The following is a 14857-nucleotide window of genomic DNA, read 5'->3' as shown; positions in this document are numbered from 1 at the left end:
AAACAAAATTGTTAAAATTGTTTTCAGAATTTGGTGGATCATTATTGAGGTTGGTGAGATTAAAAACTTCAAAACCAATTTGATTGCTGATTGAAACTTGGAGATATGTCTGATGATCACCATCATCAGAGTTTTCTCAAGCAATCACACAGCTTTTGATCTTACTTTCATTTTTGATGTTTCGTTACATTTTAATTTTTTTATTTATACTTTGCTTGATGACTAATTTGTAATGAAATTAACTTTTTACAAAGATTCTAAAAGCATATATTTCAAACACACATATATTACACTATTTCACTTATATATTACAACACTTATATTACAAATATTCAATCTAGGTTGGAGTAAATGCTTATTTCTATGGTAGTCAGAGTGTTTGGTAATGACTAAAAGTTAAAGGTTGGCGATTTTTCGCCAGTAGTCATTACGTAATTTTCACTATATATTTTTTTATAAATATAAAGAGATGCATGATCTATACATGTAATAAAATAATTATTATTCATTTTCTGAATTTATAGCAGTAATTTTTTCAAATGTGTATTTCAGACGGAGGGTATAGAGGACCGAAGCTGGTGAACTTAAGATCAATTGTCGAAAATGCTATTAGAATCTGTGATGAAAAGTAAGTGATTATGAAATCAGATGTTTCTTACTAACTACTTTTTCTCTCTCCATAAAACCAAAAAATTCTTTATATATTTTTTAACTTATATTACAGGGATCACAAACTAAAAGCTGTCATAGCTGTCAAACATTTAGGCTCTTTAAATAACAAGACTGCTAATTCTTCAGAGGTAATGTAACCAACAACAGACATTTGAAACATAAATAAGTTACTAAGTAAAAAATGTTTTATCTTTCGTGTTTTATTTTAATTATTAAAACTTTTTTTGTTATTAATAAATGATTTACCCTAATGTTAATTTGAATTCTTATGTCGAAAAGTTCTTTCCAAAACCTTATGTCAAATTTTTTTCAAAATCGAAAATTAATTTTTTCGGAAAAATCACAATGTAAGTTTATTGTAAACCAACTCTTTTCTATTTAATACATAACTATTTTTGTCTTACTTTTAAAAATAAAATTATCATTGTTGTATTTAGACTTACAGTCAACTATCATTACATGCATATTTATTCGTAGTTATTTTCACGTTTCATGACTAATTTTTAGAGTAATATTTTAGAATATATTTTTCTACTTTCTAGAACATATTTACCTCTGAATTTTTTATCTTGAAAACTAGCTACCTTGAAATTTTTCAGCATCCTTTTAACTTCGAGATATCGAGAGTATACTTTATTAAAAAAAATCTTAATTCGTTGCCTTGCACAATGGCAGGCATTTTAAACTAATGCCAAATGATTAGAATTACTGTTATTGCTGAAAAAACATACTAAATATAAAGATAGCAACTTAATTCGCTTTTGGTTTTGAATATTTTCTATTGGTAGCAAAAATTATATTTTAATTCATGATTCTGGATTTAGTAAAATTTTTTCCACCCCTATGTATTGATAATTCAAAAATTCAAATAAATAGGCTCCTTATTTTAGTTACTTCGAGGTGATGCTATTAAGGTATTTTCAGAATTAACCGCATTCAGAATTCTGCAATTCTAGTTTTTAATTCCATGTCATTTAATGAAATCTTTTTTTGGAAAATTTTTTTGGAGTAGTTGGCATTTTTGTAAACATATATACTTTTAAAATAATATATTCCACAATAAATTAAATCTTATGAAAAAAAAAGGGTTTAAAACAATTAGTTCGGTTTAAATTCTTTGAGAAATCTTTATGTTAAAAAATAATTTCAGAAGATGATTAATTTTTGTAACATTTGCTTTGATTATTTGAACCGAATTATTGACAAGCGAATGTCTAAGAAATTGATATTTTTATACTGGACATTGTAAAGGTCCAAATTAAATTTAGAGAATACTTTTTGTACATAGGTGAGTACTTTAATTTATTTCTTGAAATTTAGTTGTATTCAATTGTTTAGAATCCTAAATGGTATACAAAATGCTATACTATCTCCACAAAACCCAAAGATCTGCAAATAGTTAAAAAGTAAAATAGTGTTTTCAAAAATATCATAAATGGTGAAATTTAAACATAAAGTATATGAGAGGGAGGCCTGATATGCTTTGAACTAATGACGTTTTACAATGAGTTGTTATACAAGTAGTTCAGTTCTAAGGCCATTGGTGCGTACTTAGGTCGGTGTAAGTAAACTAAATATAATATAAATTTTTTTTTTCGTTCTAGGTAAAATGGGGCATGAATGATTCTTCTATACTTTCTTTTTGGCATGATGAAATGAAAAATTCAAGTGCAATTTGTGATGTTGAATGGATGGATGCTGAAGATCCATTATTTATTTTGTATACGAGGTTGGCCACCTTATGTTTTTAGCCACAATTAATCTTAGCATTTTTTTAAACTTTCTTTTAGCTTATTACCAGATGAAAGATTTATATTTATTATTATTTTAAATGTATATTTCTTTTACAGAATTTTAATTTTTCAGATAAAAGTTTTTCTTTCTTTTTAAAAATATAAATTTATATTCTCTATATAGAACTACATTATAGTATGTACAATTATATTATATATAGAATATATTAATATAGAATATATTAATATAGAATATATTGATATAGAATATATTAATATAGAATTATTAAAAATATAGAATAATAAAATATTGTACCCATTAATTTCACGAAATTATATGTAATACAATATTTTGTAACCCGAATGATAATATAGTATCAATCATTTTCCTGCTTTTAAATTTTTGAAACATATTTTTTTCTTTCGGTAATTCAATTCACTTAAAAAGATTCAGCATTAACCCAAATCAGTTTTCAACAGTTGAAGCAAAATCAAAAGAAATATAGAAAAATTTGAAAGCTAGCATACGAGCTATATATAACCTAATGAAACCTGGACAACTACACAATAAGTAGAAAAATGACTTTTAACTTGTGAAAGAAAAATTCAGCGAAAAATATTTGGACCTGTAGAGCAGTGTTTCCCAAACTTATGACTTTTGTGTACCCTTTTTAAATTTTTCGTAACGCTGTGTACCACTAATTAAAAAATGAATGTATTTTTTACTATAAAAAAATTGCACAAAAATTCAAAATCACAACTGGCTGTTGACACTACTAATTATTAACTGTTAACTTTGCAAAAAATAGCCTATAGAAAAATACGTAATCGTAAATTTTCATGGCTAAGTTTGTTTTTAAATAAAAGTTCTTGAAATGTTCGTTTGTTGCAAGATATTTCGCATAAGAACGTGTACCCCCGCTAAACTGTTCCCGTACCCCTGGGGGTACGCGTACCACACTTTGGGAAACACTGCTGTAGAGGATAACCATTGTTGAGAGAATCAGATTACATCTAGAAGTTGAGAAATTTTATAAAGACAAGGATATAGTTAACATCATAAAGTCTAAAAGGCTACAGTGGTTAGGTGACTTAATAAGAATGAATGAAAGTTAAAGTTTAAGAAAGGTCTTTTTGGAAAAAATAACAAGAAAGAAAAGTGTTGGAAGACCCAGAAAACGAAGGCTTGAGGAAGTTTATCTGGACCTAAAAATCGTGAAAGTTTAAAGAGAAATCTGAAGATCGAAAAGTTGGGAAATGTGTGGTGAGAGAGGTTAAGATCCTTCCAAGTTATAGCGTCAATGAATAAGTGTATAAGTTCAAACAAGCGTGCATTTTCAGAAAACGATACTCTACTATTATAATGGGTAAAAAAGTAGGAAAATATTCATAAAATTTAAAGAATTTTGTATTGTTATTTCATTTTATTTAGTATTACAAACCTTTATTTTTAATTTTTTAAAAAATTGTATTGAGTTTTTGAATGGAAATTTATCATTAAAAGTTCATTATGAACAAAAGCATCAAGGAAACAAAAATAAAAAATGTAAACTGAAATTCAAAATGGTAAGCAAAGAGTGTTCTTAAATACCCCCTTTTTTTTACTTATAGCATGTTTTGTTCATTTATTAAAAAAATGGCAGTTTGTTGACATTTAGTTTTGTGTTGAATTGTTTCAGTGGTTCAACTGGAAAACCAAAAGGAATTCTACACACAACTGCAGGATACATGGTTTATGCATATACAACGTTTAAGTACATATTTGATTATCATGAAAATGACGTATATTTTTGCACTGCAGATATTGGTTGGATTACTGGTCACACTTACGTCACCTATGGACCTTTATTAAATGGTGCTATCTCAGTTATGGTGAGTATTATATTTGCCACATCCAGTTAGATATTACTATATAAGCGTAACCTAGAATTAAAAAATAATGAATATTTATTCTTCAAGTGCTTAAGTCAACGAGTTATAAAAACTGAAACCCATAAAAACCACTTAGTTTAGTTTTTTTTCTCTTTATCATTCTTAAAAATAGAAATCAGTAAGACTGCGTATCAGTATGGGGGGAAGTTTTCTGTAATGGAACCTGTGTCAAAATAAAGACTACATTTTGGCTGCTTCCCGTCAGTTAGCAATCAATACTCTGATAAAAAAAAAATCACAGTAGGTGATTTATTTGAAGTATAAAACTCGTAGCCACTCCAGGAAAGCAACAACGATTTTTAAATTTATTTTTTACAAATTCATAAACCTTTTATCGTCGTAGTGATTATAGTTAGTGCAAACAGGAACCTATACGGAGATATAATTCAGTACCGCATTTTGGTACATTTCTGCTACCTTAATTCCATTCCAAGTCTTTATTACAATTGTTACATGTTTTTATTTTATTAAAAATTAATTTATTATATTTTGATAAAATGCTTCTATTTTAGCTGTTTTTTTACTACCTATGCTAGGCAATCTCTAATAATTTTTTTTTAAAAATAAATTTTGAAAGCAGTGTTTAGAGAATGAGAAATTTTTTTTTTTCAATTGATTGATTCAGAATTTTTATGACTCTTGTTATTATTATTTCTGAAACTTTTTCTTTAATTAACTTTATATGGATTTTTAGGAATTTTTTTTAGATATTTTATATTTTTTAACTAAATTTCAATGATGTTTGGAAACGTGTTTATCAATAATTTAACTTTTTAATCAGAGTTTATTTCATTAGCTGTCTAAAATGAAAATTTATTTCAACAGTTTGAAGGAGTTCCATTCTACCCAGATGCTAGTCGTTTTTGGAATGTTATTGACAAATACAAAGTTAGTTTATTTTATACTGCTCCTACTGCAATACGGGCACTTATGAGATTTAGTGATGACTTTGTCAAAAAGTAAGACATTCTTTTTTACAATTTCGTAATGAAATTAATGAAATAACAAATTGTTGTCTTAAAGTTTTATTTTACATTGCTTTCATTCAAATACTAATCTATTTTATTCTTTTAATTGATGTTTTTGTTTTGCAATTTCAGAATTTTTAATATTATGAACTCTTAAAATTTTTTTTTACATAATAGTTTAATTAAGAATATTTTCCAGCTAATTTAGGATTTTCTATTGCATGCATAATATAGTAGACTGTCATCCCAGTGTTGGGTTGACCACCCAACCGCGATATCTGCTCCTTAACCCAGAGCCCAAGGTCATGAATACTGAGAGGTGTACAGTAGGCCTTGGTGCTCCATGGACTGTCAAACCATTGAGTTTAGTTTATATAGTGGACTCAAAGATTTTTTATTGCATACAAATTGGTTTATTTTTTATTCAAATATTGCTGTTAATTCTGCATTGGGAGACCTACAAAAAACATATTCATTTAAAAATTTTAATAGATTGTTAATTGAAATTTAACAAATAACAGATAAGAAAGAAAACCAGAAAGAGTTGTACGAGTTAAATTCTAAAGCATTTCGAATTGTGAATAGTTCTTGATTTGCACTATAAGCCTTAATGACATGAGTAAAATAAGAAAGATACATTATTTTATGTTTTTTAAAATTAATTTTCTGATATTGTATGAATTGCTTTGTAAACCCCGGAGTAAAAACTACCTTTTATTTCGACAGTGTTATGCATCATTAGACAGAATGCTTAATTTTAGATTGTGAAATTTTTATGTTGTTTCTTTTAAAAAGTAATGAAATTGAAGAATACAAAGACTTTTATTTAAAAAAAAAACAACATGTAAAGAGAATTGAAGGTTAAATATTTCGACACCATCCCTATCTTTTGATCCTAGTTTCATATTTATAAAGCTATAGCTTTGATGCCATTCCATTTAGACAAATATCATAATGGCGTTTAATCTAGTGATACATAAAAGATAACAATATTTATGAGTGTTTTAGACCTGCTTGATACATTAGTACTTAAATAAATGTTTAACTATATTTTGTAGATCAAGCAGGGAAAGTTTGAGATTGTTGGGAAGTGTAGGAGAACCAATCAATCCCGAGGCTTGGCTTTGGTATCACAGAGTTGTGGGAGATGGAAGATCTCCTATTGTGGATACATTCTGGCAAACTGAAACAGTTAAGTTTTTTTTCTAGCTTTAATTATGTAATTGTGGTTTAGTCAAATGCAGTTTTACTTTATTTGCGTCTTATTAGAGCTACACAATTGACTATTGGCGAGGATGTGGGAAACATCCCTGAAGATGATCCCAAGACATTATCACAATTTTGACCCTCTGCAAAAGGGATGGCTCCTCCCTTTTGGTAACCTGCGAAATTGAGCTATAAAACAACTTCATGAAAACTGATACTACTTACCCTCTGTCTCTTTGCATGCTGATCATAGTGGTCACCTACATACTCACTAACCTCTGCCAGTGATGCTTGACTTCGTTCTTATGGGATCAACTTAAATAAATCAATTTAATAAATAATATTTTGTAAAAAATGACTTAAATAATCTTCAGGTGCATTTTTGAAAATACTAGTAAAAAGTGCACCACGTTTTCATAACTAATTGAAATTCATTGTTATAAAAACCCATTTAGGTTTGAACATTGAATTAATTATATTTGCTTTTATATGCTTGCTGTTTGTTGTAAATTACATTGTAAAGAATCACATTATGCACAGAAAGCAAATTTTTCTTAAAGTATGTAAATTTATAATTGCATGTTGCTAAAATATACTACAGTAAATTGCATGTATTAAATATAAAATTGCATGTGTAGAAAAAAACTTTTATCAACAGCCAAAACTAATAGGTTTATAAAAGTGAATTTATTGTATGCATAAATTGATGTTTAATATATTATATTTCATTAAGTTTAAAAACCTTAATCATTCTTTGTGTTTCAATGATGAAAATGATTTTTTTTTCAGGGTGGTATTGTAATCACTCCGCTACCAGGTTGTACGCCTTTGAAACCAGGATCAGCAGTAAGCAGTTTTGTCTTGTATTCTGTTTTTCAATCTGTTTTGAATTTTTTTAAAATACAGCTTACTTAAATGCCCAAATAAAAATTCTCACACAATTAGGTTTTTTACTACAAATATTTATTACTTCAAATCAATTCTGTTATTTGTGCTACCAAAGAATTCCATTTAGAAAGTACATTGAAAATCATAAAACAAGTTATTATCCTTGTCAAAGTCATAATTAAAAACTTAGCTTAGAGATGAGTAGTAAGAAGGAATATTCTCGGAATATTGGAACTACAATGTTTCTGGTATGCCCAGATAACTTTACACAATTCAAATATAATTAAGTATAAATATTTTAATAAATAAGACCGTTAAATAAACTTTATTTAGAAAGGAAAAATGATTTTTAAATTTGACCCTCAATTTTTTATTATTATTTTTTTAATTGTGATCTTGAAACTCTGTAAAATATCCAAGCCGTTGGATGCTATAAACTACATATATAACATACTAGTATATATTATTCCTCTCAACATAGAAAATACCAGCTTTATTGATTTTACTTTTATTGTTATCAACCTAAAAAGTGTGCGGTATTGATTCTGCAATTTCTAAAATCACGGAAATGGAGAAATTTGATTAAATTTAATAAAATAAGATTTTGTAGTGCTTATTTCAGCGCTTAAAATTCTTAAATATAAAAAATCATTTGCACAAAAAACACCTTCAAAAAGGCTGTTGAAAAATCGTTGTCGAGAAATTTATATATATTGATATAAATAATTAAATTAAGTTAAAATAAAACAAAATAAAATTTTAAAAAGTGAAATAAAAAACAGAATCAAATTTTATTGAAGTCTCATTTTTTTAAAATCAATTTTATAGTCTTCTATTCTCGAATTGAATTAAAAATTGTCCTCTATAGAGTTTCCTATAGCAATTTTAAACTTTCTCATGATATGCTTAAGCTTTCTTAAATTTACTTTCAGAATGTTTGAACTCTCTTAAACTTGCTACTAATATGAGATATCATGTTCCTATTTGATAATTGTATAAAATGAGTGTAACTTTAAGTTTACTCTTTCCTAGACATTTCCCTTCTTTGGAGTTATGCCGAAACTTTTGACTGAAGAGGGAAAAGAGATTAATGGAGAAGGAGAGGGATATTTGGTAAGTGTTTATATATCTAAGAACTTTTTTTAATTAAAAAAAGTTCTTTTAGTTAAAAAAAATATTTTTCCTTAAAAAGACATTTTGATAAAATTCCATCCTATCTTTGAATTATTTACATGCCTTAAGTTCAAATATATCAAATTTTTGGCAGTTTTAGACTCCCTTTTTATGTTAGCAAAAATAAACAAATACCAAACTATACGGAAGTTAGGTGCTTCAATATGTGAATGGCCCCTAAGTAGTACTTCATTTATGAAGAGTAAATATTTAATGTATAAATAAATTTTAGAAAGTCAATTGTATTCCGGTGATGTTTCCTTAATTAATAAAATTTTTTGTTACGATTAAATCCCGAAGTGTCCTTTACGATTAATTCGTGAATAATAATCCGCTATATTTCTTTTGTTAAAAAAAAAAACATATGTAAGAATGTTTTTTATGAAAATGAAAACAGAAATGCAAAACTTATACAGTAGTATAAATTTTTTTAGACATGAATATTAATGTAGCATGCTATATTTCTTTAAAAAGGATTTTAGTCTATATAATTCTCAGCAAGCATCCTTTGTCTTGATCACTTTGATTGTAATGCTATTTAATGTGTGGTAATTTACTTATGGATAACGAAATATTTCACTTTATCTTATTTAATTTTAAAGTTTATTTGCTGTGATGGCATCAATTTAAATAAATGCTGAAACGCAATATTAAAAAAAAAAAATTATCTCTACTAATGTAATATGTAGCAAAATTAAAATTGTCTTTGAAAACAAAAGTTGAAGAGTATTTAAAAAAAACCCTGCTGACTTGGGAACTTTTTTTAAAATTTTATATCCAACAGCAGAGGTGTTTCAAAGTAATATAAGTCAGTGTTTGTTTGTTTGTTTTAAGTATGCATAAAGTGGAATCGGTCATAAAATAAATTAATAAGTTATCTTTAGTAATTATTTAATGAGGAAATATCTATAATTAGAATGACTTTTACAGGTTTTTGATAGACCATGGCCAGGAATGATGCGAAGCATTTATGGCTCTCAAGAACGTTATGAAACTACATATTTCAAAAAATTTCCAGGCTTCTACTGTACAGGCGATGGTAAGATTGAATCTCAAAAATTTATGTTTTACAATTTAGAGTGCTTCGGAAGAATCTAGTAATTTGTTTAACCTTCAATATTTATTATAAAACATTAAAATATACAATATGTCTTATAATAATATTCAGACTGTTATGAAACAAATGTAATATTACTGTAATAATTTTATAATCATTGTAAAACAGTGGGTCAAAAACGATGCACATCTAGTTTTGTGTTGTAAAACTATGACCTTTTTTTTAGAAACTATATTAACTAAACTGATTTAAAATTATTTTTATTCATCCTTTATTGTTATTCATTAAGGTTAAACTTTTTAATTCTTTTTTACTTAGCTATTAATTTGCAACAACTAACGTGCATAGTTTTTTACTTCATTTTTATAAACATTATAGATATAAAATATTAAATTTTTTAATTAATTGGTATAAAGATTATTTATAATTAAATCTGTATTTTATTAATAATTTTTATAAAGATTATAGAAATGTATATTAAGCTATACTTCATAAAGTAAACATTGTATAACACACAGATGCTATTGTGATCTGTTAACTATTGTCACACATAAGCCCATATTTTTCAATGATAAAGATTTTGTGCATTGGCTTCCATGTAAATAACAATGTGTTTTTCATATGTAGGAGCTAAGAGAGATAGCGATGGATATTTGTGGATAACTGGTCGTGTGGATGATATGCTTAATGTTTCTGGCCATCTGTTGTCTACTGCTGCGGTTGAATCAGCTCTTATCACTCATCAAGATGTATCTGAAACGGCAGTTGTATCAACTCCTCATCCAGTTAAAGGAGAATGTCTGTACTGCTTCATCACCCTCAAAGAGGTAGAGTAACATTTTAAATGTCCTTCTTTACTAAATAAATGCAACGGCTTTTTACTATGAGGTAAGAAGCTATTGCATTTATTGCAATGGCTTTTAAAATATTCTAAAAACATTCTGCTGCTGCATTAAACTGCTTTTAAAACATTCAATTCCTAAATGATACATTCCCAGTTTGAATTATTCATTTATTATATTTGTTTCTTCTCATTCTCAATGTAATTTCAGCGAGGATACAACCAAGCAATGGCTAATAAGGTTGTATTTATGAGGCATGCAATCTCTTCTGCATTTTGTTAAAGCTTTCTGCATTTGCATCACATTTTCTGCCTTTCCGCTTTGCATTTTAAAAATATACTAAAATTGAGCATCTTCTTATGTAAACACGTGTGTATCGGGGTAGGATCTCATGTTTTGCTCAATGTCATAAAATCTCTCAAATTTGCGTAAAAAAGAGGGTGTTGTTAAAGGTGGAAGAAATGTCTCATTAACGAGATTTTGCATAAGTAACGAAATTTAAATTTTTAGATTAGCGGAACTGCCAGAAAATTTTGACAGAATATAAATTAATTCGCGGAAATCCATGAATCAATTTATAATCCGACTCAGCAAATTAGTGGAAGAATCACATGCCTTACTTTATTTCATTTAAGGAACACTACATTCCAATAACTGTACTCTAGATTCTTTGAATCAGGAATAAAAAGTTCTGCATTTTAAGTAATTTCTTCTGCAATTTTATACTCTTAAAAAAAAATAATAATAACCGACGGCAGGAATGATGATGTATTAAGATTAAAAAAAAAAAAGATTATATATATAAGTTGTGGTTTAGAATCATATATTCATGTTTTCTATACGACATAATTCTTAAATTTTGTACGATTTATATCAATTTTCACACAATAGTTTCTTTCTCTAAACACATCTTGGTGTATTTATAAAATAGATCTGTTGAAGGTTCTTCCAAGTTTTGTAAAAGATAATTGATAGGCTTTATAAATGCATGTTCTATATTCCACTGCAAAAATTAATCGAATCATTTTCTCTAAAAATTGTGTTCTTTTTCTATCTTAATTTTTTTAAGAGACTGAGAAATAGCAAGACACTTTTCAAAAATTATTTTTTAATGAAGATTGCAAAATTTGAAAGCTAATTTACATATTTTTTCTCCTATAAAATATTACTGTAGAGATTTCTTATAAAAAAATTAAGAAACCTACATTTTGCGTCTGCTTATTTGCATTTTCAACAGTCTAACACACTGTAAGTACTACATTAATGTCTTGTTCTGAAATTAAGAAACAGATAAATACTATGTAATCTTAGTTAAATGTTTGCATGTTTATGGTGGTTTCTTTTTTAATTCATTTAGCAAAAGTCAAAGGTAAAATATTATTATCAAACAAATTTAATTTTGATTGGTAACAGAAAATAGATGACAAACCTGTCCGTGAATTTTAAACAACTTGACAAACCTGAAAAAAATTTATTTATAATAATTTTGATTTTCGACTTAATTTAATATTATTTCACTTCACTAATAATATCTTACTCTGAATGATAATTTACATTATTTTTTTTTATTTGTATTCATTTACTCATTTATTTTTTATTTCTTAACAGGGAAGAGAATACAATGAAAAAGTTGGAAAAGAATTGAAAGAAAAAGGTAAATATTTTGATTTAATCATTTTGCTAAAAATATTTTAATGTATTTTTACCATTTTGTTGTTATTCTATTTCAATGTTTGCTTATTTCTATTTTAAATTATAGCGTATAAACCTTAAATATCTAAGTCCATTTTATTAACCTCTGTAAATTAACCCCTTCTCTTTCGGCTTTGCATGCCATGTGACGAAGAGAAAAATTTCATCATTGAAATTGAATTCCTCGCTACTTATGTCTTAAATCATGTGATTGTCTTTTATTTCTGAATATTGCTAAGACATGACGCAACTAGTCACACTTTCTTCAAAATTTTTGTAGTGAGATTTCCCGCCTTGAATTGAAATCAAAATCCTTTTATACTTTCTGTAATTTTGCTTTAATTAGTGTTGTACCGTGAAACCTCTCGGAAGCGACCACTCTCAGTTCCACAGTAAATGGTTATTGATGGAGGTTGGCCATTCTTAGAGGTTACCTCCATCGACTTCAAAATTGTTATCGAAGGTACATGATTCTTCGCAAACGATTTTAATTTTAGTGTGTGATTTTCTCTGTGCGGAAATGCCACTTTTGTTGACGTCGTGCAAAGACGGATCTATGAATAAAATTCAATGTCTATAAAAATTTTCCCAACTGATATAATTATGTGTAAAATTTAATTTACCAATTACAGGGATGCTACTTGCAAAATATCAAATTGTCTCACCAGAAATTGCATTTCGTCTCAGTTAAAATCTGTTTTTGGCTCAGTTTGTCTCAGCTAAAATTATTTTTTTCACTCAGTTTATCTCAGCTAAAATGATTATTAATCAGTTTGATAACAATATAAAGATAATTTTCAGGATCCATTAAACCATTAATAGCATACTAGGAGTACTACAATTATACATACATTCACTATTGCTAGGATTTTAAAAAACCTGCATATGATTGATTATAAGAGTCCACAAAATTGTTTTATGGACTCTGTTGTTTTCATATATATTGCATTTATCATTTATGCCAATGAATAGTATCTGTTCCAGAATTTTACAAAGTAAATTTTAACTTTCTTATTTTTTAAAATATAATGGTGTTAACTTTCTAAAAAGAAATATCTATTTAGTTTCAGTAATTCAAAAGGGAAAATACCCATTTTATTTTGAGCTCAAATTTCATCTCAAAATATATAACTATTCAGTTACAATGAAAGGTATACAGATTTCAATAATTAAAAGAGAAATTCAGTAATTAAATAATGAGAGTTTAAGAAAATGCAAATAACACAAAAAAAACACTCTTTGATAGAATTCAGGAGGTGCAGTGAAATTTTGAAATATTTTAGGTAGGAATTTTTCAAGAAAATTTTAGGGAGCACTTAATAGCCAAAACTTAGCATATATACATTTTTATATCAAAACAGAAATATTTAAAAACTATTATAAACAATTTAAAAAGACACATATAAATATAATTTTCTTTCTAAAATGACTTGCATCCTTTATTAAGTATAAAAGTAAACTTTTTAGTTAATTGGCATTGACTAGTAGATTGTACTTTCTTGCATTCACAAGATTAGTTAGTTGACTATGTTCTTTTAATTTATATAGCTAAATATACAATCATAAAATGTGATTATGAATGCACTTAGTAATTGTTTAAATGCAACAACTGTAGAAAAATATATCACATCTTTACAGTAACTAATTCAAGAAAAAACTTAATTCTACTTCTTTCTAGAATCGTGAAACTGGATTTTAAAATTGCGTGAATATGAATCGCGATTTTGGGTTTTAAAATTGCGTGAATATGAATCGCGATTTTGGATTTTAAAATCGCGTGAATATGAATCACGATATTGGATTTTAAAATAGAGTGAACATGAATCGCGATTTTTGATTTTAAAATCAAGTGAATATGAATCACGATATCGGATTTTAAAATCACGTGAATATGAATCGTGCGGTTGGATTTCAAAATCGCGTGAATATGAATCGCGATTTTGGATTATAAAATCATGTGAATATGAATCACGCTGTTGGATTTTAAAAACACGAAAATACAAATCACGATATTGGATTTTAAAATCGCGTGAATATGAATCACGTGAATATGAATCGCGCAGCTGGATTTAAAAAACACAAATCACGATATTGGATTTTAAAATCGCGTCAATATGAATCACTATTTCGGATTTTAAAATCGCGTGAATATGAATCGTGCGATTGGATTTTAAAATCGCGTGAATATGAATCGTGCGATTGGATTTTAAAATCGCGTGAATATGAATCACGATTTTGAATTTTAAAATTACGTGAATAAGAATAGCGCTGTTGGATTTTAAAAACGCGAAAATACAAATAGCGATATTGAATTTTTAAATCGCGTAAATAAGAATCACGATGAATAATTTTTAGATCACGTGAATACGAATCGCAATGAGTAGTTTTTAAATAGCGTACAAATACGAAAAACGAGATGTGATATTACAACTGCGTGATAACGAATCGCAATATTGGATTTAAAAATGCGTGAATACGAATCGCGACGTTGGATTTTAAACTCGCGAGAATACAATACAGATCGCGATATTGAATTTTTAAATTGAGTGAATAGGAATTGCTAGTACGATTTTTAAACAGCGTAAAAAAAGTCGCAACACATAAGTTTTAAATAAGTTAAATACGAAAATCGATGATTGATATTAAAATCGTCTGATTAAAAATCGCGATCTTAGCATATTCCAGCGCAATTCC

General features: G+C 27.3%; 1 protein-coding gene across 2 annotated transcripts in view; it reads left to right on the top strand.

Moving 5' to 3' along the window:
- The window catches only part of LOC107442272 (acetyl-coenzyme A synthetase, cytoplasmic), a 47993-nt gene that overhangs the window by 29896 nt on the left and 3240 nt on the right, over positions 1-14857 (top strand). For both annotated transcript variants that reach the window (XM_087160632.1, XM_087160623.1), the window contains 11 exons: positions 553-628; positions 725-800; positions 2277-2401; positions 4085-4277; positions 5163-5296; positions 6364-6496; positions 7301-7357; positions 8432-8512; positions 9503-9611; positions 10257-10456; positions 12080-12125. In XM_087160632.1, coding sequence (XP_087016758.1) covers positions 553-628; positions 725-800; positions 2277-2401; positions 4085-4277; positions 5163-5296; positions 6364-6496; positions 7301-7357; positions 8432-8512; positions 9503-9611; positions 10257-10456; positions 12080-12125 — 1230 coding nt within the window. The remainder of the gene's footprint in view (positions 1-552; positions 629-724; positions 801-2276; positions 2402-4084; positions 4278-5162; positions 5297-6363; positions 6497-7300; positions 7358-8431; positions 8513-9502; positions 9612-10256; positions 10457-12079; positions 12126-14857) is intronic.

This window comes from Parasteatoda tepidariorum, chromosome 1 (genome assembly GCF_982258835.1).
Source record: "Parasteatoda tepidariorum strain Cologne lab strain chromosome 1, Ptep-v5.0, whole genome shotgun sequence".
Taxonomy (NCBI): domain Eukaryota; kingdom Metazoa; phylum Arthropoda; class Arachnida; order Araneae; family Theridiidae; genus Parasteatoda; species Parasteatoda tepidariorum.
Note: the sequence above shows the minus strand (reverse complement) of the source record. Positions and strands in the feature narration are given on the sequence as shown.